This window comes from Paralichthys olivaceus, chromosome 21 (genome assembly GCF_024713975.1).
Source record: "Paralichthys olivaceus isolate ysfri-2021 chromosome 21, ASM2471397v2, whole genome shotgun sequence".
Taxonomy (NCBI): domain Eukaryota; kingdom Metazoa; phylum Chordata; class Actinopteri; order Pleuronectiformes; family Paralichthyidae; genus Paralichthys; species Paralichthys olivaceus.
Genome location: NC_091113.1, coordinates 18,700,134 through 18,727,457, shown reverse-complemented (window position 1 = coordinate 18,727,457; position 27,324 = coordinate 18,700,134). Strand labels below are relative to the sequence as shown.

Here is a 27,324-nt window from a genome sequence, read left to right as displayed (position 1 = left end):
CACACTCAGCAATCCAATCACCCAGGTCTTGCTGGAGTGCAGTCAGGTCCCCTGCAGTCTTGCACTGTAGGCTCTGAGAGAGAAACAATGTAGCTGGAGTCCCAGATTGAGCCAATATTTGTCATGCTCAGATTAAGTATAAATGAAATGCTGTTGAATTCTTTTGCCAACTTTGACCAGAAGTTTAAAAAAAAAAGCAATCAGGTTAACACCTTTGAAATATTTACGCTGGTCTAATGCTGCTTGATCATAACTAAAAAAGACCTGTCCAGCCTTTCCTTCGAAAGTGCCAAGAGATGTCTGCACCTCTATCATCAAGAGTCTAGAAGAAATCAACAGAAAAGAGACATATAATAAAAACATGCACACATTTGTTATCATACATTTAATAAATTACTTGAGGTATTCAGACCTGCAAAACTGTGCCTCCTCCCCATATCATCTGCATCTTCTCTACAACTCAATATGTGGTGAATGGGTCCAACAGAAAGTGACTCTGGAGATAGCCAAAAGCTTTTTCCTCCTGATACAAATGGTGGATACCACGCCTTCAAAAAGGTGATCCTCTTGGAAAGTTTTCAAAATTGTGACAAGATCCACTTCTTCCTAAACTATATAAAATGTATGAAGTACATCATTCATCATTGAAAAAGGGGCAATATGCAATTCTTTTCATTTTGAGTATGTGGAAGGCATAGTAATGAACAATTCTTGAAAAAAAAATCCTGCCAGTACTTTTTAATGAATAAAAGAAGAGAAAACTAACCAATGGAGGACCGTCACTTTCAAAAGGAATTGAAAGACTGTCGTCCTCGTCCGCATCCTCAGAATCATCAATAAGGAAGTCACTGATGAAAAAAAATATGTCTTTAATTCAATGTGTCAGCATTATATATTCAGGCTTTCCAAAAAACTTATTTGTAAAATCTGTGTATTAGATGAGTATTGACACTGTTTATGGGTGTAAAAAAAGTGTGGAGGGAAACAAAAAAAGTTGGATCCCAGACGGGTTAAAGCCCTGTACATTTTTAACCAAGGTTTAGTTGAAACCTGGAAAGTAGACTGACGAGATACTTTAGGAGTTTGCTAAGACCACAACCACAGAAAGATATAATATTTGGATTGTGTGACACTTTCTCTAAGGCATTATGATATGTGTTTGTCAGGCAGGATATTTAAAAGTGTATTAAGTAAAAAAAATAATTTGAGAATATACCAGTGACAAAGTCGGTACAAGATGGAAATTACTATAGGCTACATTAAGTTTCTTATTACTCCTTACAAAAACGTTTTGGAGATTGATTGAAGACTTAAGGTAACTAATGCTTAACATACATCTTTAAAATGGGTATAAGTAATGGTAAAGAAAACTGTAAAGATTTGGATTATGGAACTGATCTGAGTAGTCCTAACATGGACTTCATGCGAAGAAACTATGGTGACACAGCACTAAGGCAGATAAAAGTGTGGATGAAAGAATGTGGGTTTCAAGCTGGGGGTAAATTTCAGTATTAGACATCTAAAAGAGCTATGACAGAAGCTAGAAGAGAAATGAAAAAGTCAGGCCAGAAAATTAAAACTTACATAGGCAGATAGGAAGGTATGTGGAATGTGGTTAAGCGCAATGAAGGGACAGAAAACAAACACTAGCAGGGACAAATAACTCCTCACTGTCACACCGCGGTGAGGTTTGTCTTGTTCTGAGTTTTTGTCTCGTGACTTCCTGTTTTATTTAGAAAATTAACTCTCCTCTCGTTTCAGGTCACTTGCCCTTCCTCATGTGTCACTGCTCTGATTTTCTTCATGATTACCTTCATGTGTTTTATAGTCTGCGTCTCTCACAGTTTATGTCGTCTCTCAGCCTTTTCTCGCCTTTAAAGCCCATTTTCTTTACCTCCAGTGGAGTGACTTTTTGTTTGTACTTTTCATAGTTAGTGCCGTGCGTAGTTTAAGTTTCATAGCCATTTTCATAGCCTCCGTTGGAGTGATTTTTTGTTCTATTTAAGAATTTCATAGTAAGTAGTAGAGCCTCCGTTTTTTAGGAGTGCGTTTTCTTTTGGTCCTTTTTTGAACCAAGTTTTGTTTTCCTCCTTAGGGAGTGTTTTGAGTTTGTAGTTCTTAGCCCTTTTATAGTTTTCCTCCAAGTGGACTGATTTTCTGTTTCATACATTTCTCTTTGTTTTTTTGTTTTGTTTTTCCCTCCGTCACGGAGTGGGTTTCTGTTTATTGAAAGAAATATCTTACTGCTTAATCTTGGATAAATCTTCATTTGATCTGATAGCATCATTTCATAGCCTGTTATTTTGGGTCACTCTGTCTGAGGGGTCAAAGAGGGTTCACAATAAAGCTTGAATTAACAGTCAAACCTCTGCATCTGAGTCCTCCTTCTAGTCTAGGCCTGACAGAACACTCTGGCCAGTATGGACTCAGAAGAGGCACGTGAGATGACTGCGGCCCTGAGTGCCCAAGAGGCCCGTCTTTCCCGTCAGGAGGAGTTTCAGATGGCCATGGCTTCTCAGATGGGTCACCTCTCGTCTCAAATTCAGTCCAGACAACCACTGCACCCGAGCCTCCAGCAGTCATTGTTGCTCCTGACCCGACCGTCACCAGAGCAGGTTGCAAGTTATCCCCACCAGCGCGGTTCTCGGGGGAACTGGGACTATGCAAGACTTTTCTCATTGACTGTTCAATCCATTATGAACTGACTCTCCATGCTTTCCCCACTGACCGCTCAAAGATAGCCTTCATGATCTCCTGTTGTGTGTGAAAACTAAGTTTCACTCGTGGTCCAAAAGTTCAAAAATCCAGTCAAATAAAAAGCAGGAGAAGTCAACTTAAAAGCAGCAGAGTTTATTGTCGACAAAAAACCCGAGAGCATTCAGTAGCAAGCCGGAGCTTAACCAGAGAAGAACTCTGCCTAACAGTAGTGTGATGCTGTCTTATAAACCCTTTAGTGACCACACCTGTCGGCATTTCATTGGGTATCATTATTTTGGGGACACACGTGTCAGTAGGTCATTGATATATCGTTTTATCATGGGCACACGTGTCATCATTTCATTGGTCACTTTTCTAGCTCTGGAAATTTCCACTGGGCATGTTGGGATCTTACACTAGTTTTGCCCAGACATGCCCAGACATGTCTATTTTACTTTTAAACAGTTTTGCTCATTCTTGACAACATTATCTTTTGTTCAATCAGCTCTCTATTTTTAAAAAGATATTGTTCTTACATTTGACACCATTATGTTTCAATTCGGTCAGATTGTCTTTTTTAAAAGATTAATATTTCTTCACACAAGTTATATAATCACCTCATACTGCTTGTTACACACAGAATATATGATTTGATTTGTAATTACATTCACAAACTTATTGTAATCAGTAGTAAATCATGTTTTAATCAGTAGCAAATCATGTTTCAATCACACCTTAGTTTGTAGTGCAGATTCTTATATATATATATAGTGACATTCATAAGTGACATGGTTTTAATGGCCAAAAATTATACTACACTCCCACCTGGCTGGAAGAGCCAAAGTGTGGGCTTCAGCTGAATGGGCTCGGGACTCACTACTCTGATGTGTTCCTGAAAGGGCTAGAAGCCCCTATTCAAGACCTTCTTGTTCCCTTGGATTTACCCCCTGATCTAGACTCCCTCATCGCGCTGGCCATCCGGACGGATAACAGGGTCCGCCAACTCAGACAGCAATGGAGAGGACGGTCAACGATGACTGAGAGACCCCCGCACACCCAAGAACCAGGCTGGCCGGTTCCTCGCCATTCACCACCAGAGCAAGGTCATGATTCACCCACGGAAGGAGAGGGGGAGCCCATGCAACTAGGAAGGGCTAGGCTGATGCAAGAAGAGCGAAGGAGACGACAACAGGAAGGTAGATGCTTTTACTGCGGAGAGTATGGTCATCTCGTCGCTACCTGCTCAGCTAAAAGAACCAAGGTGGTGAGTCAATTCACTGCCTCAGGCTCCACTTCACGCACCCTCATGACAGTGAAGGTAATACAACACACCACCACAGAACTTAAGGCGCTCATAGACTCAGGGGCTGATGAAAGTTTGATGGACTGGGGTTTAGCAGAAGAACTGGGCCTCAAAACCGAACTTTTAATTAAGCCCATCATGGCCAAAGCCCTCAATGGAAAGGAACTGTCCTCCATCACACACATCACTGAACCCCTCAAGTTGAGCATAGACCAGCATAGAGAACATGTTAGCTTTTATGTATTCAAAACGTCCTCTCATGCTCTAATTTTGGGACAGCCATGGCTGTTTCGCCACAACCCCCATGTAAATTGGAGAACGGGAAAGATCATGGGGTGGGGGGGAGGACTGTGTTGGTGGGGGAGAAGTAACAGTAGTTAACCTTGTCTCTGCTAATTCCGCCACAGACTCTGTCTACCCGGACCTGAGCTCCGTGCCCTCCTGCTACCACTAACTCTGGGTGGTTTTTAATAAAACCAAAGCCCTCTCACTCCCTCCCCATCGACCCTACGACTGCAATAGAGCTGATCCAAGGCTCCACCATCCCCAAGGGCCACCTGTACGCGGTCTCAGGACCAGAGAGGGAGGCCATGTGAGGGTAAATTGAGTCCTCACTGAAAGCGGGGCTGATCCGCCCCTCATCATCACCTGCAGGCGCCGGTTTTTTCTTTGTGGGCAAGAAGGATGGGTCTCTAAGACCTTGCATAGACTACTGCCCTCTAAATGACATTACAATAAAGAACCGTTACCCACTTCCTCTCATGTCAACAGTGTTTGACCAGCTCCAGCAGGCCAAAGTTTTTACCAAGCTAGACCTTCACAATGCTTACCATCTGATCAGAATAAGACAGGGTGATGAGTGGAAGACAGGTTTTAATACCCCAAGTGGTCATTATGAGTACTGGGTCATGCCTTTTGGGCTCACAAACGCGCCTGCTGTGTTCCAAGCCATGATTAACGACGTTCTAAGAGTCTTTCTTGACCATTTTGTTCATGTGTACCTCGATGACATTCTCATTTACTCCCCTGACCTTGACTCACACTAAGACCATGTAACTAAAGTACTGAAAAGAATGTTGGAATACAAACTCTATGTCAAAGCAGAAAAGAGTGTGTTCCATGCCGACACTGTCTCCTTCCTGGGCTTCATCGTAGCTCCTGGAAGAGTACAGATGGACCTGGCTAAAATTACCGCTGTGGTTGAGTGGCCCACACCTGATAGCCGCAAAAAGGTTCAGCGGTTCCTCGGCTTGGCTAACTTTTACAGGCAGTTCATCAGAGGCTTTAGCGCAATAACTGCTCCTCTCCATGCTCTTACCTCCTCTCAAGACAGTTCCACTGGTCTCCAGAGGCGGAGACAGCCTTCCAGACCCTCAAGCGTCGCTGGAGGTAGACGCCTCCAACGAAGGGATCAGGGCAGTTCTCTCTCAACGGTCAGAGCAGGATGGAAAGATGCACCCCTGCGCCTTCTTGTCACGTCGGCTGTCCAAAGCAGAGCGGAATTATGATGTCGGCAACCGGTAGCTGCTGGCGGTCAAGCTTGCCCTGGAGGAGTGGAGACACTGGCTTGATGGGGCTAACAATCCATTCATCGACTGGACTGATCAAAAGAACTTCGAATACATCAAAAAGGCTAAAAGACTTTGTTCTCGCCAGGCCAGGTGGCCGCCGGTTTTTAACCAGTTTTCTTTCTCTCTTTAATACAGGCCGGGGTCCCAGAACTTCAAACCAAACCAAAACCAGACGCCTTGCCTCCCGATGGTTGAAGTGGCAGGACCAGATGGGAAGCCCATCTGAGAAACTGTTTCAGCAACGGCTAAAGACCTGATGTTGCTAACTTGTTCAAATGCACATGCATCCAGTGGGACTCTGGAAAACTTAGCACATGTAGTTCATGCTGAGAAGATAAGTAAAGATGCAGAAAAGAAGAAGAAGGACAAATGAGAGACTGATCTGTATAAAGCTATATTGACCATGTTCAAGGTACACCTCACAGACACAATTTCAAGGGAGAAGGGGAGACCGCATATGGAATGTTGATCCAGAAATATGTTTTTACTGTGGAGAGAAAGGACATTGGGCAAAGAATTGTCAGAAGAAACAGCAACCTTACACGGATGATTGAACCGAGGCGGTGTGTAGGGGAGGCAGGAGACAGCATCTTTGAACACAGAACGAGACCATGAGGAGCCCTTCACACATCAAAAGGATGAATGCACTACACCAAAACAAACACTTAATACGAGAGTAATAGATTTTTAAAAAAAGGAAGACTAACTACAGATAGGAACATAAGTTAAGAAACAATCAGATGATTATGCTCATATGCCAATGCACTGTGAGTGTGAGGGAGAGATTACATTCAGGAGCAACACATTCAATCATCAAGAATGATATGTTTGACACACCTCCTAAGATGAGTGGACGAATTGTTAGATCTGTGGAGGCTTCAGGAAACACTGTGGTTGACAAATTCACGACTCCATTCTCATGTAGTGATAGCATCACATGAAAATTCAAGTGTTCATTTTTTCCATCATCATGTTGTTCAATTAATTTGATTGGAAGAGATGTAATGTGTCTCGTGGACATTTCTCTCATTTCCACCCCAACTTGAGTAATAGTGGTCCGAACGGCTGATCATGATCCACCACAGATTTACACATGCATTAAGTGTAATGCTGATTCACTTTTATATGTGTAAGAGTGGAAGCTCTGTTCATCTGTTGTCACATCCATCAACAGTGATCTAGTTGATAAGGCACATCCAGTCACACTAGACTTCAAAGCTAAAAGTCCATACACAAAATAGAAAAGACAAAGAGATTACCCATGAGAGCAGGTCTGGATTGCTTTCAACCACTGTTTAAGGGTCTTTTTAAAGGTGGTGTAATTGTCACAGTTTCTAACATGAGCTGGCACTTTGTTCCAAGACTGTGTTCCTCTGATGGACACCACCATTTGGACAAATTTAGTACTGCGCTGTTGTACATCACAGTCTCCTCTAGAAAGTGCTCTGGTGTTTACTCTGGAGGATTTTGTCTTTATGAAGTCCTGTAATGGTGGAGGGGCTAATCCTTTCAAAACCTTAAAGATGAGACAGACATCCAAAAACAACTGATAGCTAACAAAGTCCAAGTTTTTTTTTAACTTTTGTACTTATGAATAATTTTACAATTATGGTAATGTATAGTTTTTTTGTCAAGAGTTTTGTGTTCTCTTGAAGAGAGACTTGATTGGTTTTAAAGTACTCTCTGATGTATGTGACCATGTTGTATAACAATAGGAAATGTAAGTATCATTGCATGCATATACAGTAGGTCTTCACTGACTCCACAGTCAGGAAAGGTCTGGTACGTCTGAAATTTGATAAGTTAAATTTAATTGTATTTGTAACCTTTTTCAACATGTTGCTTAAAATTATGATTGGAATCGTAGATTACCCCAAGGTACTTAAAGTATTCAACCACATCAAGTCTCTCTCCACCCACCAAGACTGATGGTTGCTGTCCCTTTGTTGGCTGCCGGGGAAAAAACATACAGACTTTTTTTCTCTCGCTCTCAGGCAAAACAGGGGAGTGGCACAGGGAAATACATGAAACACTTATGGGGAACGTGGCGAGAGGTGACAAGACACATGAACGTGTCACGGGCAGACGACAGTTGCGACTCATTCGCCAATTGGACTTGGGCAGATGCTGAGGGGAGCCGGCTTGAGAGGCTAAAGGTAACGACATCCAGAGAGAGCTCCTGCAGTGCTCAGCAGACTAAAATACAGACAGCTGAAGAAGAGAAGAGGGCAAGGCTGAGACATGTGGCAAAACAGAGAAAGGGGGCCATTGAGACACTGATCCAGGCAAAGGGGAAGAAATTACATTGAGTACTATCTTAATTGTTTATTTTGTTTCGCCACTGAACCCTGAATTAAAGCTGTGCTGTTGCACATTTCATTGGAGAAGTTGCTAGTCTTGTTTCTTATACAGCATAGTTGTCTGCCTTATTTCTTATAACGCATAATGTGAATATGTATAGATACTTTATTATACATTCATACTGTCCTTCAACTCTGATACTGATTTTTCCCTCAAAGTGCATACTTTTAAATATAAAATTTCCAAAATTTTATTCCAGGGGAGCATGCCCCTGGACCACCCTAGAGGGGTTGTATCCTTATCACCTTTTGCACTGTTTTCATGCCTGTAAATACACACTGAACGATGACTAACTCGAGACAGGTGGCACAGGACAAACAGGTGAGCCTAACGAGGGCAGGAAGTCTACAAAATAAAACAGGAAACAGAGGAACACTGAGATGAACAAGGGGTGAAGCACAGGGTGGGACACAGAGGGGAACACAGAGATGAACACAGCAAGGCACACAGGAGAAGCACAGGTTGGAACACAGAGGAACTGCTCTATTCCTTTTATCTTACTTTTATTGCAACCACATTTTATGTAGTGTTTTAAACATGACAGTTTTTTACTTTGCTGGCTATGAGAGTAGCTATTTAGTTTAGTTAAAAAAAAGCACAGAGGTAATGATGTCTGACCTACTGAGCAGGCCACATGGCTTTCTTAGCACTGCCATACAAGCCAGTAGCCAGTAACACCCCCCCCATCTCTCTTTTTTCTACTGCCCCTTTCCCACCCATCTCTCCTCTCTTCCCCATTTTTCTCTGCTCTCCCCAACCATTCTAGGAAGATGGCCGCCCACACTGAGTCTGGTTCTGCTAGAGGTTTCTCCCAGTTATTGAGGGAGAATTCTTCTCTCCACAGTCGCCAAAGTGCTTCTTATTGTGGGAATTTAAGGTCTTGACCTTATTATGTTAATATTTGGCCCTTAAAATTTAACTGAACTAAATACATTTAATTATAATTCATTCCTCGTTTTGCCATGGATTTCTTACCTTGTTTAAATAAGTGGTATACAAATAAAGTTTTTATTATTATTATATTACAAATGTAAACAAATGATTAATTGTAATTGTAACCGACAGGCCCATGGACAGCTACACCAGGAATGAATGACTGCAGGTCTCTTATCCTTTTGTTATTCATCACTCTACATTGTGTACGAACAAACTTTTAGCTGATCATGTATGAAGCTGGTTTAACTGTTTTAAACTGCAAATCTGTATTTATGTTGCACTTTCCTAGTCTTGATGACCACTCAAAGTGCTTTGCATTACAGTTTTGCTGTTCACCACAGCACACATTTATACAGTGCATCTATGTGCCGCACTTTCTCTTTCAAACATCTCTTATACACTCAGCCATCAGGTACAATTGGTGGTTTCAGTATCTTACCCAATAATAGCATCAACAGTAGTTACTGTGCAAAGAAATGTTTATTAATAATAATCACTGTACTGATATTTGTAATAATAACTGTGATAATAAAACAGTTCTGCTTCTTTGAGCCACATTTGGAGCATATATATATATAAAAGCCAGAGAAAAAATATACAAAATGATCAAACCATGTATGGTAAAGCCACTAAAATAAAAAATACATATTTTCTATTGTAGTGGCTTTGGAACATATTTAGACCTCACTTTTGTGTTGCAGATTTTATTTCGAATGGCTAAAATCTTGACCAATCAGTACTCAATAATCCATAAAGACAAAGTGAAACATGGTTTAGGAAATACAAGTATGTTGATTGTAGCACTCTTAATTTCGGTGCAACCTGTTTGCTCGTCTTGAAATAAGATATACACCTGCAGTCATGTAGATAAGGCCTCACAATTCAGACTTGCATGTCATGACAAAGGACTGTCTTTAGACCTCTGTGACCTCTCAATAACTATGAAATTGAAGAAGTTTTAAACCACAAGGAATCTTCTGGAGTTTGCTGTAAGGCCAAACCAGGTAACCATGCAAAAAAGGGGTTTGTCAAGGATGTGACCAAGAGCACAGTGGTCACTCTAACAGTGCTTCAAAATCTTTTAGTTTGAGTTCGGAGAGCCTGCTGGAAGGAAAAACATCTGCACAGCCCTTCACCAATAACACCTTTATTAAAGGCTGAAACCATTTTGTATAAAATGCAGTGTGACAGCCTTGGCTTGTAGTTTGCCACTCAAAGGATTCTGAGATGAGATAAAAACTTGAACTTTTTAGGCACAATTTGATATATATCTGGCAAACACCAGGCACTGCTCATGATCTGGCAATAACCAACCCTATGGTGAACCATTGTGGTGGCAGCATCCTGCTATGGGGCTGCTTCTCAAAAGCAAGAACAGGGACACTGGTTGGCATTCTGGAAAAGATGAATGCAGCCATATTTAAAGAGGTCCTTGGTCTTACTTTCCCTTAAGGGCCCAGAAAAGGCTCAGATTTAAACCCCTGGGGTCACCTGTGGAGAGACCTGGATGGTAATTCACATATGCTTCCCATATAATCTGAAGGAGTTTATGAGGATCTGCCAGGAATAATGGGATAACCTGCCAAAGCTTTAATTGCTGACAAAGGATATTCTACAAAGTACTGAATTATGTTTTGGATAAGAGGGATTTCAGTTTTTCATTTTATAAAATTTCAAACACTGCTAAAAACATGTATTCTCTTTGTCGTTGAGGCTTATTGAGTGTATGCTGATTGGGATAACCATTTATATTTTTACTTCTTTATTTTTTACCTACTCCAGTATGCCAAATGTGAAGGGATGTGAATACTTTCTGAAGCCACTGAAAAACACTTGGAGACATTTGCATGAAAATAAAAAAGTTTTGGTCGCACAAGTTGGGTGAAGCAACAGGCACACAGAATCTCTTTGTTCTCCCAACATACAGTAATATAAGGTTCTGCTATTGACATAGAGAAAGGATCTGCATGTAATAATTACAAAAGCACGGTGAAGCCTCATGCCCAGGCCACACTGGCTGTGGTTGCACCGCGGAACGGCTGCACTGCTGTTCTTCCATGGTTGTCTCTTGTTAACACTGCCAGTGCCATCTTTTTACATAGGGTTTGCTTTGAAAATGGCCGTAAGTGTGGGTGTGTGTGAGAGAGAGAGAGACTACTGCCCATCACCTAAGGTTCTGAGTATGACTTTATTTCCTGTCGTGATGACCACTCTAAGCGCTTTAAAGTACAGTTTTTTTGCCAGTCACCCATTCATATACACATTCATACAGTTTATTTATGGGCAGCACTTTTTTTCTATGAGGGGCAATTCAGGGTACAGTATCTTGCCCAAAGACGCTTTGGCATGCAGATGGGGAAGACTGGGATTGAACCGCCGACCTACAGCCTTTTAAAATCAAATGGATTCAGTCAACAGTAACGCTGGTGTGCTTTTATTTTGAAACAAGTAGGCTACAGGAAGTGTTGCAAATATTTATGTTTATGACAGATAGACATTGGTGAAAGCACAGCACAGCACACAACGCTCAAAGGTTTGGACCTGGAATCTCTAGAAGAGCAGCGCAGCCAAACCACAGCCGGTGTGGCCGCTCTAATCTGTTTACATGGGTGCTGAAATGAGGGCAAGTTTTTCCTCAGACGTTCCAAGGTATAACCGCAGCCAGTGTGGCCTGAGCATCAAACAGATATAGGAACAGCAGAAAATAGACAGACAAATATTAATAGAATGGCTGGAAATCATCTTTTTCTTTCTGTTTTGCTGACACTATTCAAACTTTTGTGCTTTGGGGATCTACATAGGACAGGGAGGCTGTTAGGGTTTGGGGAGTGATGTGGATGTGTAAAGGCAACAGTATACCTAATAGCAAGTTAAAGTTGCTGACAGCAGTCTTTTATTTTACAATTATTTACATTCCACATGAGTGGAGTATAGCTTCAAAAGAACTGTAACAGGTAAAATTAAGGCTGACCTCATTAGATAGACACATAGTTTTTATACAAGTGATCTTTCATAATCATCAATATTAACTTTATTCTCTCAGCAGCAAAGGATGAAAGGTTGACATCATCACCAGAGGCCATGGTTTGCTTTAGACAGTGATGCCTAAATGTAAGTGTTTTGCAGATACCTGAACAGAAAATAAATACACATAAGAGTGCTTTTATAGTACCCACACAGTTTGATCAGGAAATCCTTTAAAATTCTACATTCATTCTTCAGGTTCAACATTTGCACTCCATTTATCTCGTCACTTGTTTGCAATTCTCTCAGAAGTTGGTTGCACAGATGATATACATTTATATATTCTAGAATATTTTACAGCTTTTATGATTGATGCATAGTACTTACATGTGTGCTGAGTGAGCCTTATTTTGCTTAATTTGAAAAAATAATAATATAAAAGTTAAAAAAAATGTGTAATGTTGTTATGGAAAGCAGGACCCTTGCTTCCAAGTTTGCATGAAGATTCAACATTGTCAAAAAAAAAATCTGAAGACCTTGTGCTTGTTAGAAAAAAAATGCTGCTATGATACTCAGATACTTTCAGATCAACTGCAGGTGAATGAACAATGAAGGTCGACTGGGGAAGAATTCAAGCAAACCTGACAAAATCTGTCTTTGCTGCAAGTATACTGTGGCCTTTATGGTGGAGGTCACCAGGTTACCAGGGGAGGTAGGTGTGGTTTTGGCTTGTGGGTTTTAAGAAGTCTACACTAAGTGGATACAGGGGTAGGTGGGTGAATGAGGTTTGACTGCCAGGAGGTTTCAGTGAACAATAGCTGCTTTAAGCTTGTATCTGAGGTATATACAATATCAAAAATGGGTAACATTTTGCAGAAGGCTCACATAGGTTTTGGTAGGAAGCTTAAAGATTTTCACATAGTACATGCACTGTAGAACACATAAAAGGGGTTGGCTCTATGGTATGGTTATATTTTTCACTAAAAGGTAGGGCTTCCTAAAGGGAGCCAGGTGGACGGTCTAAGTGAACAAGGTATAGGACATGCTAGCTTCAACAGAAAGGATAAAGGTATCAGTCATAGAGAATACCAGAGATTGAATCAAAGCTGCTTAACACTTTTTAATCTCTCCAACCAGTAATGGATGGACAGCATTTAAAGTACATATAAACAAGATAAAAGCCTTAAACCAACAACAGAATGACCAAAAACTTAAGAAGAATCAGAAGAAAATGGCAGACATAGGGGGTACCTGGATCTCTGCTAAGATTGACATCGTTGGTTGTTTTTTTATTAGTTTTTTGTTTGTTATTAGCAATGTCCCAGTCTTTATTTCATCTGTCTTCAGTCATATGCAGTCCATCTCACCGTCCTCAGCCCACTGCAGGTGTAGAGTTTCAGGTAAGCATCTCAGTATTGGACTGACGTGGGATGGTGGTGAGGCATTTTTTTAAAGTCCATGAGCTAGATGCATCCACACAGCCAAAATTAGTTTCGGTCCTTGAAGTAGCCTTGAGACATCAATCCAGATATGCATCCACATTGGTTTATAAACAACCTGTTCAAAATACCATCTGCACTCTGAACAATTGAAAGAGATAAATGCAGCCACATGGGACAATTAGATCTTTTCACATAGAACTAAAATATTTTTGACAAACACCAGAGCAGTGAGTGCTTACACATTTGGAAAACTGAACTGGAGGAAGAAGAAAAAGAAGAAGAGGAGAAGCAGGAGTAAGATTAGATTGTACATTCTCCCTCAAAATCTTTTTTTTACTTTGGTCTCCAGATTGCTGGTCCTCAGTCCAGTAGACCCTTGGGTCACTCCACTTTTAATATAACACATTGTGCTCTACATGTAGTGGACAAAATAATGGAAACACACCATAGCAAAGGTACAGCAGTATAATTGAACCACAATTGTGAATGGCCAGTAAGAATTTGTCAGCTTCATTACACAACTCAGGGCATAAATTAAAAATAGCTATTGATATTATATATACTATATTTTAAATAGTACACTACAAAATATGATTTTTCATTAGTCAAAAAATATAAGAGCTGACATTAAGGCTGCCATGTTTCCAACCTTGCTCAGCACCAGCTGTGCTCCTTTCATTTACTGAGTCACATTCATTTAGCTAGCATGTCACGACTGAAAGATAATTGTTATAATAGCCCACCATCAAACACTAAGCCCCTGACAAAGTTAGGTCTAAAAGAGTTAATGACTACAGAAAACAGCAGAGAGACAAGAGAAATGAGGGAAATATCGCGTAGCCTTTAAGGTGGAATGCTTTTTCTGGCCATATCACTACTTTTTATACGTAGGTCATTTGTGCTGGAGCCAGCTGACATAAGCCATTAGATGGAGTACACCCTGGACAGGTCCTCTATCATAGGGCTGACATAGAAAAAAACCACCATTCATGCTCACATTTACACAGCAGGCAATTTAGAGTCACCAATCAACCTGTAGGTATTTGGACTGTGGGTGGAGGCCGGAGTACCTGTAGAAAAGGTATGTAGACAGCAAATATTTCATTATTAATTAGGCAGACACAACTCATGTAACATCTTAGGGAAAACTGATAAAAGTTGACTAAAAGTTGTTGAGATATGAGATATCACATTCAAGAGGCCAAAAACATGTTTGGCCACAGGTACCTTGACCATTGAATTTTGACCACTGAAATCTAATCACATAAGCTGTGAGTCCATGTGGGTGTCTGTGCCAAATCAAAGATCCATGAGTCAAAATTAAATGTGCCGGATGAAATGAAATACCCTACGGGGAGTCCTGATATATGACATTCACAGGAACACCATGACCTTGCCCACCGTGACCTTGAATTTGACATTGGGCTACCAAATGATATCCAAGCTCCACTGAATGTATGTGCCAAATATGAGAGGATTCCCTCAAGGCGTTACAGAGATATATCAGTCGACCTTGACCTTTGACCATGACCACAAAATTCTATTCAGGTCATCCTTGAGTCCAAGTGAATGCTTACGCCAACATTTAATGAAATTTCCTTTGGGCATTCCTGGTATATAATGCTCACAAAAACATAAGGTCATGTGACCTTGACTTTTTGCCCTCGGCAACCAAAATGTATTCACTTCATCTTTGAATTTAACAAAATTTCATCAAGCTAATCTTAAAATATCACGTTGTAGAAAAACATATAAAATTCCAAGTTACTGTTTGTACCTAATTTGAAGGAATAGAACAGACAGACAGATGACCCTAAACCTTAAGCCTCCAGCCACCAACGCTGAGGCATAAAAACCCTTATATATTTCCCTCGTTTCTTCATGTTTTGGTTATGGCCTTTTGTCCAATACTGATGATAATGGGGAATTTTTTTATTCAATGTAAAAATGTAAAATGCCTGGTTTTTATTTAGTTTATATGCAAAATTGTCTGTATAAAGGCATTAAGATCTTGGTTAAGAAACAACAAAAATAATGGCATGCAGTAAGCTCTCTAACAAATAGATGTTTGAACATTTAAACAGGTTATATTGAGGAAATTATGATGATACCACGATTTACCCGTGGAGGTTTCCTTCATTTTGTCCACTCCATGTGTCTCAGAGGAGACAATAGCCACTCCTTCTCTCTCCCTTTCCTCCTCCTATCCCTAGTTCCACATAAAGCACTTAGCCCAAGCACCTCGATGACAGTGAGATTCAAGGGAGACACACAAAGAAAGAGAAAATATAGCAAAAAAAACAGTAGAAAAATAAATAAAAAATCAGTGTTTCAAAGAATACACTTTAGTCTGTGCCATCACCTTCTGTTGTCCTCTCTCACGCTAAAGAAGACCCCTCCAGCTTCTCATTGTTATCAAATTTGAAAAACCTTGCTGAATATTAATGTTGCTTATAAATGCTTTCCTCATCTGTCTTCACTTTTACTTTTTTGGGCATGGTCTGGCTCAGCAGAAGAAGTCCAGAATATTATCAGAAACATTTTGTTATATCATTTACATATGTATATAATTCAGAGCGTACTCTCTGTTTGTGTATATAGAAAGTATATAGAAAAAAACATCTACCTAAAAAGGTTTTGATGTTACAGTCAGTGGTTGAACTGAAGTGAAACAAACCAAATAAATATAAACAGAATAGAACTTCACACTAATAGCAACACCATCATACATTGACAGTGCAGTGAATCCTGCACAGGAGTTAGAAATCAAAGGCAATCGTATGTCCAAGAGTTGCAGATCACAAATAGATATATCTATAGTCATATATAAATATTTTTTTTCCCTTACTGGTAATACAATAAATACAACATTAGTAAATGGCTACAATTTACTCCCCATCCCTGCCTGACAGTATGTTATTAGTACAATGTTTAAATATTGAAGAATGTCACTAAAGTAGAGATCCATATAAATCGAATGGTCTAAAGAGACTCTTAATAAACCTTGTTAGCCTGTGACTCTTTTTTCTAACTTAAAATAGTATTTTTTTATCCCACTTCTACTCCCACTCTCATCCAAGCATCCCTCCTGGTGTAGTGGAAGCCAAGGGTTGTATTTTGGATCAGAGAGTTTTCTGTGCTGTTCCAAAGCAGACATTTATCATGTTTCTAAATTGTACCCTCCTACAGACTGCCTGTTGCACCCACCCCTATATCCTACCCAACACAATTTACTACACAGCACAGCCACCTCAAACCACAACACTACTATGACATGTTTGGTAGAGACGTCAGGGGTGGCCAGACCTACAACAGACATTCAGCTCTCACAGTGGAAATCAGCTGGGCTTGTCCACTCATCAACTAACATGTAGTATCCATTCTTTAAACATTACAAAGTGCAGACTACTTGACGAAACCAGCCAGTAAAGTAAAAACCACACAACTGTAGTTCATTAGTGGAAGACAGGCTCAAAATTGTTTTACTATCTGAAGATTACTTCATATTTTCATAACATTCATGTAGTGACATGTCCATGGACCAGCCCCACACACACACACACACACAAACCCCTGGGTTGGTGTTGGGGGGGGGGCATTCCAATAGATGGGGTGGAGGTAAGGGTAAGGCTGGCATCACCTTACCCCCACTCTTCTTTTTTTTAAACATACTATATTACACACATATACTAAATGATACGTACATATACGTTTTGTTTGCTTTTTTGGAAATCATTAACTTAAAAAAGTTTACAAAAATAAAATGTTTTATGACGACCTCTGATTGGTCTCCTCTGCTTGTTTTTCAGGGGTCCACAGGCTCCCCTCCCCCTGGACTACAGGCTCAATGGTTCAGGCCCTGGCTTCAAAAGAGTCCCGAAAACATTGTCCGTCCATCTTTTCCGATCCCTTTCATTCTTGACAGAAGTGTTCCTTTACAAATCTGTTTTTTACCTTTAGGTCATCTTTTTTTAGTGTCCTGTGTCCGTGATGCTCTTCTCTCTTTTTTTAGATGATGTCCATTTGAAATCATCCCTGAAGTCTGTCTTTTATTTACTAAAAAGGAAAAACAAGCAAGTCAGTGTAAAACATTAATCAGGTGAAGGTGAATTTGCATTTCCAGTAAAATGTAAATACAGGGTTAACATATGCACTATCTATAAAGAATCTAATTAAAACTGTTGCACCATCATGACCAATCACATTTCCTATAAATAATATCTGATCACTAAGCTATAAAGATACATTTATGTTGCAGTCTCATTTTCTTGCCAAACAATGTCACAAGATCACATTGCACATTTCAAAAAACAGTTTCAATAAAAAGTGTGTACAGCTTTGATCAGATGTTGGTCATCTTCAGCAGCCAGTGGTAGGATATGAAGTTCAGGCTGAATTACTTAATTTGTTGATAAAGTGATCTTGTTGAATAAGTGTGGTGCATCTGTTCTGTAAAAATATAATACATTGTAATTATCTAATATTTTAATGCTGGTCAACAATTGACTGGATGTTTGTGGGTATGTGTGGGAATGTGACATACATCTCCACCTAGACATTCCATTGAAAAAATAAAATATGTTTTGTGGAAAAGCTTTTAATCAGCGAGAGCAGCCCGCAGCCACGAGCAGGCCAGTGCTGTGGAGAGTGTTTCAGGTTTATGGGAGAAACTGGCACAGTGTATGGTGATGATGGCGGGTGAAAGTGAGGTGTGTGGTATAAAAACTGGTGAAATTGTTTGAGTGAGACACAGGCACAGATAACAGGTGAAACTAATAATGCGCAGTGTGAACAGGTTAAGGAAGCTGAGATAATTGTAGAAGAGGCAGGTTGGAAACCTACACCATCTAAATGTAAAGCAAAAGGTAACATTTTCCATGGGGCCAAGAGACACTCCCACTTTTATTTACAGCAAATTGAATAATGATTTACGTTTTTAAAAATCTAATATGACGCCGTCTAAGGTACATCCGCCATCACTGAATTCGTTTTGCTGTGAGCTGACCGGCAAAGATATGGTGACTGCAAATCTGGTAATTTCTTTACAAAAACACCCTTTCACAAGAAAAAAAAAAAGAGGATAAGGAGCTTGGTCCATACCATTTATAGATTCAGCAGCCGGCAAGTGATGAGGACAAGCTTACACCCAGGGCTTCTCCTACTCTTGTTATGAGAAACAGAGATGACTAATGGATGTGGAGTAAGTAATACCTTTTTTTTCTTCCCCTGTTTGCTATTTCAGTGTTGGCACTGAGGTACTATTGACAACGACGTGGGTGCAAGGAATCGATGAAATCAACTAGTTCATTAATTTTGCCCGTTCAAATGGAAAGAAAAAGTTAGCAAACACAATAGCCAAATTGACAACATGGCAACATCAGAAGCACAACTGTCAACAAACTAATGAAGTATAGAAAGATGCAGTCAATAGTGATGACAACAGGACAAATATATATCAAACAAAAGTCTTAAGTTCGCTCCCTTAACTACAATGTGAAACCAAAACTTGTATACCATGTTACGAAGACATGAACCTTGGTTCAGACGTTCAGGTGTGAAGATGCCCTTAGTCACTTTTTGCTGTGTAATACTGACCTTATCTGCATTTTGGTCTATGCTCTGCTGATGCCCATAAAAGGGCATGAGACTGCTATAAGATGCGACTGCAGCACTTAGCTTTATCCTTACTGTGGCCATCACTAAGACCAAAAAACGGATGTACAGTACAGCAGCAAGAATCTTAGAGATGCTTGGCTACAAGATGAACGCCATAAATAATAAGGATAAGACAGCCTGAGGCCAAGATCAAGGCAACACAACAAGAAGTTACTGCAGAAAGACGTGGTGAAGAAAGGGTTACTCAAGTACAACACACTCCGAATACCTGAGCCACTAGAGACTGCCAAACAAAGACTGACAGCCCTGGCCACCCGTCTAAAGAGGAACACCATAGAGAAGAAGCCAGGAGAATTAACAGGATGTTCTATACCAAACAGTTCACAGTGTACTCTGGCCAGGTAATAACACCAGATTATATCCACCCAGCTCTAAGAATAAAGTTCCCACAATGAGCAAGCAGGTTTGGCAATTATGGAGAGAAAAAAAACGACCCTATTATCTGAAAAAAACCTCTAACAGAACCTGAAACAATGTGGGTGGCCATCTGCCTCAACCGGTTGGGGTGAGAAGAGAAAAATTAGGAGAGGAGAGATGGGTGGAAAAGAGGGGAGAGAAAAGGGAGAAATGGGGGGTAGTTACATGTAATAAAATAAATAAATGTGATGCTCTACCTCCTGTTCTACTCTTACAGACATTGGAACCACAAGAGAGCCTGTGTTTTGGGAACAAAGTGATCTATTGGGATAATATGGTGTTATGAGCTCTTTGATATATGAAGGGGCTTGATTGTTAAGGGCTTTAAATGTGAGGAGCAGGATCTCGAATTCTATTGTGAATTTTACATGGAGCCAACGCAGAGAAGCTAAGACAGGAGTAATATGAGCTCTCCTTCTAGTTCCTGTAAGCACTCGTGCTGCAGAATTTGTATGTACTAAGTATGGAGGCCCTGACATGATCCACACCTACTAACTAAAGAAATTGACTTCACTCCATGAACACCTGGCAGCACAAATGAACCAGCTGCTAATAGATGGGACCTTACATCAATTAAGGTGGTGAAGCAAGGTCCTGTCAGGCATTATAGTGGGTAAAATGAGACAGCACATGGCTCAATACATGAGCGGGGCTCAGAAAGCAATTGGTAGTAACACCAGAGGAGCCAAGCTCCAGCTACTTGTTGACAGACCAGACAGATAAATCTGTGCACTGCCTGGATTGACTTCAAGAAAGCCTACAACTTGTGGATACCATAATGTTTGGGACTTTACAAAATCAACAAGACACTAAAATCGTTCATCAAGAACTACAGTAAATGGGGCTATATCAAAACCAATTGCACAAGCTACCATCAAGTGTGGCTTATACGGAATACGTCGGCATATCTGGAACTGCCCTTAGTTGGTTCAAGTCATATGTCTCAGACAGACAAATCTCTGTTTCCATCGGAAATAACACCTCATCCCTGGCCCCACTGATGTGCGGAGTGCCACGGGGTTCTATTCTTGGGCCCATCCTATTCTCGCTGTACATGCTCCCATCTCATCAGCCACTTGAATGGGATATCATATCATTCCTACGCTGATGACATATTCGCCATTAAGGAATGGATGTCCCTTAACTTTCTTCAGTTGAACTCAAATAAAACTGAAATAATTATCTTCAGTCCCAATGAGCTAGCATGTAAACCCCCATCATTTTTCAGTCCCCTGACAGCCAAATATTAAGATAACAGCTAAAAATCTAGGCGTCACATTCGATCCCCATCTAAACTTCAAAACACATGTTGATCAAATCATTAAATCTTGCTACGTCCATCTACGAAAAATTTCTAAAATCAAATCGGTTCTATCCCTGTCTCATTTAGAAAAGGTAATACATGCCTTTGTTTTCTTCCGCCTGGATTATTGCAACGCCCTGTATACATGCCTTAGCCAAACCCTGGTAACTCGTTTGCAGTTTATTCAGAACACTGCTGCTCGTATTTTAACAAATGCAAACCGTATGGCTCATATCACGCCAATACTTGCATCCCTTCATTGGTTACCAGTTAAATTCAGGATTGATTTTAAGATTCTTTTGATAACTTTTAAAGCCCAACATGCACCGTCTCCAACCTACATTTCACAGCTCTGGACTCTTATAATCCCAGTCGTAACCTGAGATCGGCCAGCCTGTCTCTGTTGGTTGTCCCTAGGTCAAGGCTTGCCACTCAAGGTGACCAGGCGTTTTCTGTCAGGGCCCCGTGGCTCTGGAACTCCCTGCCGGATGAGATTAGGCTCGCAAACTCAATATTGATCTTTAAATCACTGCTCAAAACTTATTTTTACAGGAAAGCATTTCTAACATGCGACCTGTAATTACTTTAATTACAATAATGAGACCCATAGAGTTCACGTATGATGTTCTTGAGCTCCCTCTCCCCTCCCCTGACCCCAGCACCCCATCTCTCTCTCTATTCTACTCCCTCATTGCCACCCATCTCCTCTTTCCCCATTTTTGTCCCCTCACCCCAAGCGGTCGAGGCAGATGGCCGCCCACACTGAGTCTGTTTCTGCAAGAGGTTTCTCCCAGTTATAGAGGGAGTTTTTCCTCTCCACAGTCGCCAAAGGGCTTGCTCATTGTGGGAACTGTTGGGTGTAATATGACAGCTTCTGACTCTGCCACCTATGAGAGTAGGTATTTAGTTAAATCTAGTTTAAAAATAAATAGAATAAAGAAAGGCACAAAGGAAATGATGTCTGATCTACTGAGTGGGCCACATGGCTTTCATAGCACTGCCATACAAGCCAGTAGCCAGTCAGATTTACATTTAGCCTCTCTCAGCATTATTGTGATTAATAGGCTGAAACACTTGATGACACCAACGTACAATTGAAGATATTATTTTCATACAACAACCAGTCTTACAGAGCTCAAAAGTGATAGTTAAACTCAAAAAATGTAACTGAATTGAATACCTTTTATTATAATTTATTCTTCTTCTAGCCATGGATTTTATTATTTTTCTTGTGAAGCACTTTTCTACAGAAGGCAACATAACAGATGTTCAGGACAGCTACAAATACCTTGGGATCCCACGGGCAAATGGAAACAATAAAGAAGCATAACAAAATAAAACGAATAAATGCAGCATTCATTGATAACAGGCATAAATGTTTTTTGTTTGCCCTTTAAAATTATGCAAATTAGTACATATTTATCAGCTACTGGCATGAGTGTACTGGCATAGTGTGCGTATGTCAAAGGAAATTGTAGAGTGAAATGTTAATATGGTCCATGGTCCCTTTTCCCCTCTTAAAACCATTCTGAAGGTGAGATAAGATTCCTCTGTTTTACATATAAAATGCTAATCTTTCATATATATTCTTTTTTCACTGTTCATTGTACTGTTAGTTCTGTAAAGAATTCCAGGATGAGCTGATTTTGCCCTTGCCCTCTCTCGGATCTCGGATTCTTGTTTTTCTTTGTTCAGTTTATTGGTGGGTGGCAACCAACGTCAAGGTGCATTACCGTCATCTACTGGATGTACCTCTTCCTCCTTCTTACCAGGTCATTAATTCCTTTGTGTCTGTTTGTTTGGTAACTTTTAATCAAACATTCATCTAGAAGATGGTTGCCACACGCCAATAAACTGAAGAAAAAGAAGAAGAAAATTTAAAATACGAAAAGTATAGGGAAAAGACATTAAAATGTCTTTGGAGGTGGTTTATGATTCTCACATCTGCACCTCAAATGTTTTTGCATTTGACAAATTGCTATGATGACCTCTACTCAGTCAGTGGAAGCCGACTATGTTGATCAGCTGGTGTCTCAGAGGTGCTGCAATATGCAGCTTGGCTTTTCTCCCCGCAAAAAAAACAAAGAAGTTACCTCGTTAATTTTTTTTTTTCACATTAACAGCAACGCTGCATACTGTTTCCTTTCTTTTCACTATCTTAACTCTGAGCCCAGGCTTTGTTTGTTAGTAATTTTATCAGCAAAAGATAGAAAAATATTCTCTCTATTTTCAAAACAGAAACAAGCTCAAATGTGTTTATGTGATTAAAAAAAATAGCTTTCTCAAAGAGGATAAATTGCAAACATTGAAATAAACACTGCTAGCAATGCTTTTAAAAAAACACACCTCACACAGTAATTTAACCACAGACACATAGAAAGAAATCAAATATGATCCAAACAAACACATAGTTAAAGCCTTTTCTTGTCATGTAAAATTTTGCTGTTGATGAGCCTCTAACCATGAATATACAACTATTGAAAAGGAAGAACATATCATCATTTTTCTTTAAATATAAGTTTTCTTCTATTGTAGATGAAGAACCTAATGTCCATTTCACTCTAAACAGTACACTATAAAATCCTATACCATTACACCATTTTCTATGATACACAAATACAAAAGACTTTAACAGAACATAATAAAAAAATATATTGAAAAATTATCAAGTCCATGGATAAGTGACTGATACAGGAAAACACAAATACATATTTTTATTCACATGAATTGTTAAGAAAAGCAGTTGATATCCCATAACCATTGAATGTATATGATAATCTAAGTCACCATATCTGCACATATCTGTACATTTCATTTATATTAAGTTAGTAATAAAATTTCTCAATAAATGTATATTATTCAAAATCAAATACTCAGAAATAGAGATTAGTGGAAAAAACTGAATGCTTGTGTGTACTGGGGTTTTTGCCTGTTGCTTTAGGTCAGCTGAAGTATACAATATGTGCAATGTGTGCAAATTGATGTCAAGAAATTTACACAGCTCAGTAACTTTGTAAAAGGTCATCAACCTCAGCTATGTCCCTATCACAGCTACACCAACCTACTGTACAACTTTACGGGACTTGTTTTAAAAAAAAGGTTCAGATGAAATCTGATATATTTTTATTCAGTCTCTAAGGACACTTATGTGGCCTCACAAAAATGTTTTTGACTTTTAATATTTTAAATGATATTCATCAACCGATCTTTGGATTACTTTATTTTTGCTGTTTTTGGTTTTGGATTTTTGTTGTTTTATAATAAGCTATTATTTTGACTCTGTTTGAGAACTGCACATTTGCTTACTCAGAGTAAAGAGATGAACTCCACTGCCTAGAATGAAATCTCAGATAAAAAGGGCAAGCTGTTTGAAAGCTCTTTGTAGTTACTACAAAGGCAAAGGATATCACCACCATGACACCACCCAAAGCTGCAAGAAGATCTAGGGGTTTGCACTGGAATCTAGTGCCAAAAGTGCATCTAATTTCAGTGCTGGGTGGCCCTCATTATTTGCATTTACTGGTGAATTTTGTGAAACTACAGTAGTAGGTCTCTGTTCCTTGCCCTGGCTGCATGTCACTCAGAGAACAGACCTGTTGGAGTGCCCTCTTTCTCAACTGGTAGTGCAGGCACCCCACATATGGAGGTTTGAGACCTCCTGCAGCGGCCACAGGTTTTTTTTTAAACTGGCACATTGCTGCATGTCTACCCAAGTCCCTCTCGCCATTTCACACTTGCACTTTCCTATTAATAAAGTTGAAATACCCCAAAAATATGTTTAAAAAAACAGACCAGTTTTTGCTAGAGCTCCAGATAGAAGTGGGAGAGATGGGATATTGGGATACATTTTTGTACTTATAACTCCAAATATATCTTCTTGTGAATGTAGAAAATAAAACACAAATATCATGTCATGGGACTTTTAAAGATACTTGCAGTCACATATTTTCTACTTTTACTTGACATCCAATAGGATGGTCTGAGGCCAGTTTTGTGGGTAAAAGGGAGTATCACATTGTTGACTATCATGTTTTCTCAGTGCTGAGACAGATGCCTGGAGACAAATAATAATTAATCCAAAATTATGATTGTTGGGGATTTTTTTTCCATATAAGCCAGTCTATACATAAGCAAATAAAAAATATCCTGCATTAGATCACTGTCAACTTTTTACTCATGAATACAATAAACTTGTTTAATCTTAATTGATTTAGAAACCTAATAGCATACCTATAAAGTTTGGAGTATTTTGCAAGTATTTTGAATAACTTCCATCACAGCTTCCATGTCCACTGAAAAGTATGTCTGATAGAAAGATATTTACTAATAAATGATTAGGTCTTCCATGAGCAGAGTGAATAAGATTAAATGAAATACATTAAAAAATAGGTTAAAAAGGAATTACTGAACATTAGGGTTATTAATGCATGTGGGGAAAATTGGTTGCGGTAGTAAAGGTAGGGAAATTACATAGAATTAAAATTTGTAGAAAAAGGCAATCCAAAGGATTTGTGGAGTTGTGGAGAGTTAGGAGGAGGGAGACTAAAACTTTTCTAACTCTATCCCACCTTTATCTCTTTGACTATTATCTTTTTTTTCACTACAGACAGTTCAATACAGATACATTTTAAGTCATCACAGAGTAACAAAATGTTAATTTCAAAAATAAGAACATTACATCAGTAAATGACAATGTGTACACTGTAAAAAGGGTAGGAACTTAGGTATGATTCTTGGTCTTCAGGATCACATTTGCAACTTGGCATAATTTAGTTTTAAGTTTTCCATAACATGGGTAAAGATCATTATTTACTGATTTCAATGGTTGCTGTGAGGTTTTGTCTGTTTTGCGGGGAAGGACAGGGGGCGTGTCCCCCCTCTCTTTTCTAGTATGGAGTGAAGCGACTGCACCCTCCTCTGTAAAGGCTAGCCTGCAACATCAAAGATGAAAAAGCTCCAATCAGTATTCAATGTAGAACCCTTGTTTGTAATATGCATATTTACATTAACACCTCAAAGGAAATATCCTCCCGTTTTGCACTTGATTGTTGTTTTAGTATAACTTTGTGCACAAGGCTGGTATGACGTGTCTGTGAAGATTCTCATTCATCCAGTTCATGGTATCTTCAGAAGTTGTATAAGTGTCAAGGGCAACAGGACTTGCTTGTGTTTCTTGAAGACGTTTCACCTCTAATTCCAAGAGGCTTCTTCAATTCTAACTGACTAATATATTTAGAGTCATTATATTTAATAGGCAGGTCGTTAACCCCCCCACCAGTTATTGGTCGTTTAGGTCCTCTGAGTCAAGGTGTGAATGGCTGTTGATACCTCTAAGTTGTGGACCCAGCCTGCTATTGTGTGATTCATTTGGGCCATTGGAGTTGGGGGTTGATTGGCTGGGGACAACAAACTTAGGACAACAGTGTAGGTGGTTGAAATTTGGTGTCTTAAACCACCTCCTCTGTAAAAAGTGGACAGGTTTTCCTACTTTGACAAAGATGGCTTCTTTCACTCCTCTTTCAAACCATCTGTCTTCTTTGGGGGCAAACAGGGAAACAAAACAACCACTACATAAAAGAATGGCACAACACAGAAGAGCCAGTTCCTCAGGCCAGGACTCTGCAGTTCACCTCAAGGACAAGGACCATTCTTTTGAGGATGGTAATGTTTGTATTTTGGCTTGGATAATAGGGGAGATTTCACAAGCAAGTCCAGTTACCTGTATATACTTATACTGACGGCTGGAAGGGCATTTGTGAAGTGAATTAATGTAATTGTGTGATTGTGTATGTACATCAGCCTGGATTGATAAGATAATTTATATTTGGGAAGTAATGAAGAAATCACTTTAGCCTCTCATTTCATAGATAATTTTTAAACTATTTATGTATTCCTTATTGATCTGCTATTTCATGTGAAAATCCCTAACAGTCTCGGCTACTTACTGACACCTAAAAAATTTCAGTCTGGACAAAGGCAGGGCACAGATGGGATAAGCAAGAAAGAGTCATCATAGATATTTTGGTGGATTCTTTTGAGACATAAGAGGTACAAATACTCAAAATGTAAAATTCTCTTAGAAAGTTTAAAGTTTAATGGTTTAAGTATTTTTCAAATTGTGAATCAAGATACAAATTTATAGCAAGGGGTTTGGATTACACATTGGAAATTTAGGAAAAAGAGAGGAGTCATTTCAAGAAGAAAAGTGTTGAGAAATTACGAGGCAAATACAGAGCCCTGTTTTAATTAAGTTAATGAAAAGGAAAACATTGTGGTATAGTCAATGCAGGCTTTTAACTAGCATCAAGGACTAGAAGTAGGAAGTGTTTTGGGGGTGCATGGGGAGGTAATTGGGTTTTCGCTTTCCATCACTACAAACATGTAAGCACTGTCATGAGTCTAGATTCCAAGAATATCCACTAAGCAGTATCTCTAGGTCCAGCCTGTTTGCCACCAGCATCCAAAATTTTCCATCCCCTCATCTTGTTCTCCTTCTTCTGTCTTTGTGTACTCTTTCTATTTTCTTCTACTTTAATCTCCCACAGCATGTTGAATAATGTAATAGATGGCTGTAAAGCATTGGAGGAAGTCCCTATTTACACCGCAAAAAGAAAAAAAAACCCTAAACCTTCTGTTTCTAGCCCATCTTTTATT

General features: G+C 39.5%; 1 protein-coding gene across 8 annotated transcripts in view; it reads right to left on the bottom strand.

Moving 5' to 3' along the window:
* Positions 1-12,938: 12,938 nt before the first annotated feature.
* The window catches only part of rbfox3a (RNA binding fox-1 homolog 3a), a 530,829-nt gene continuing 516,443 nt past the window's right edge, over positions 12,939-27,324 (bottom strand). For 6 of the 8 annotated variants that reach the window (XM_069517539.1, XM_069517542.1, XM_069517545.1 and 3 more), the window contains one exon: positions 23,077-25,601. In XM_069517539.1, the coding sequence (XP_069373640.1) occupies positions 25,557-25,601 (45 nt within the window). In that variant the 3' untranslated portion in view covers positions 23,077-25,556. Of the gene's footprint in view, positions 17,331-23,076; positions 25,602-27,324 lie in introns of those variants that run through there. The other 2 variants (XM_069517543.1, XM_069517541.1) reach the window with 1 other exon arrangement.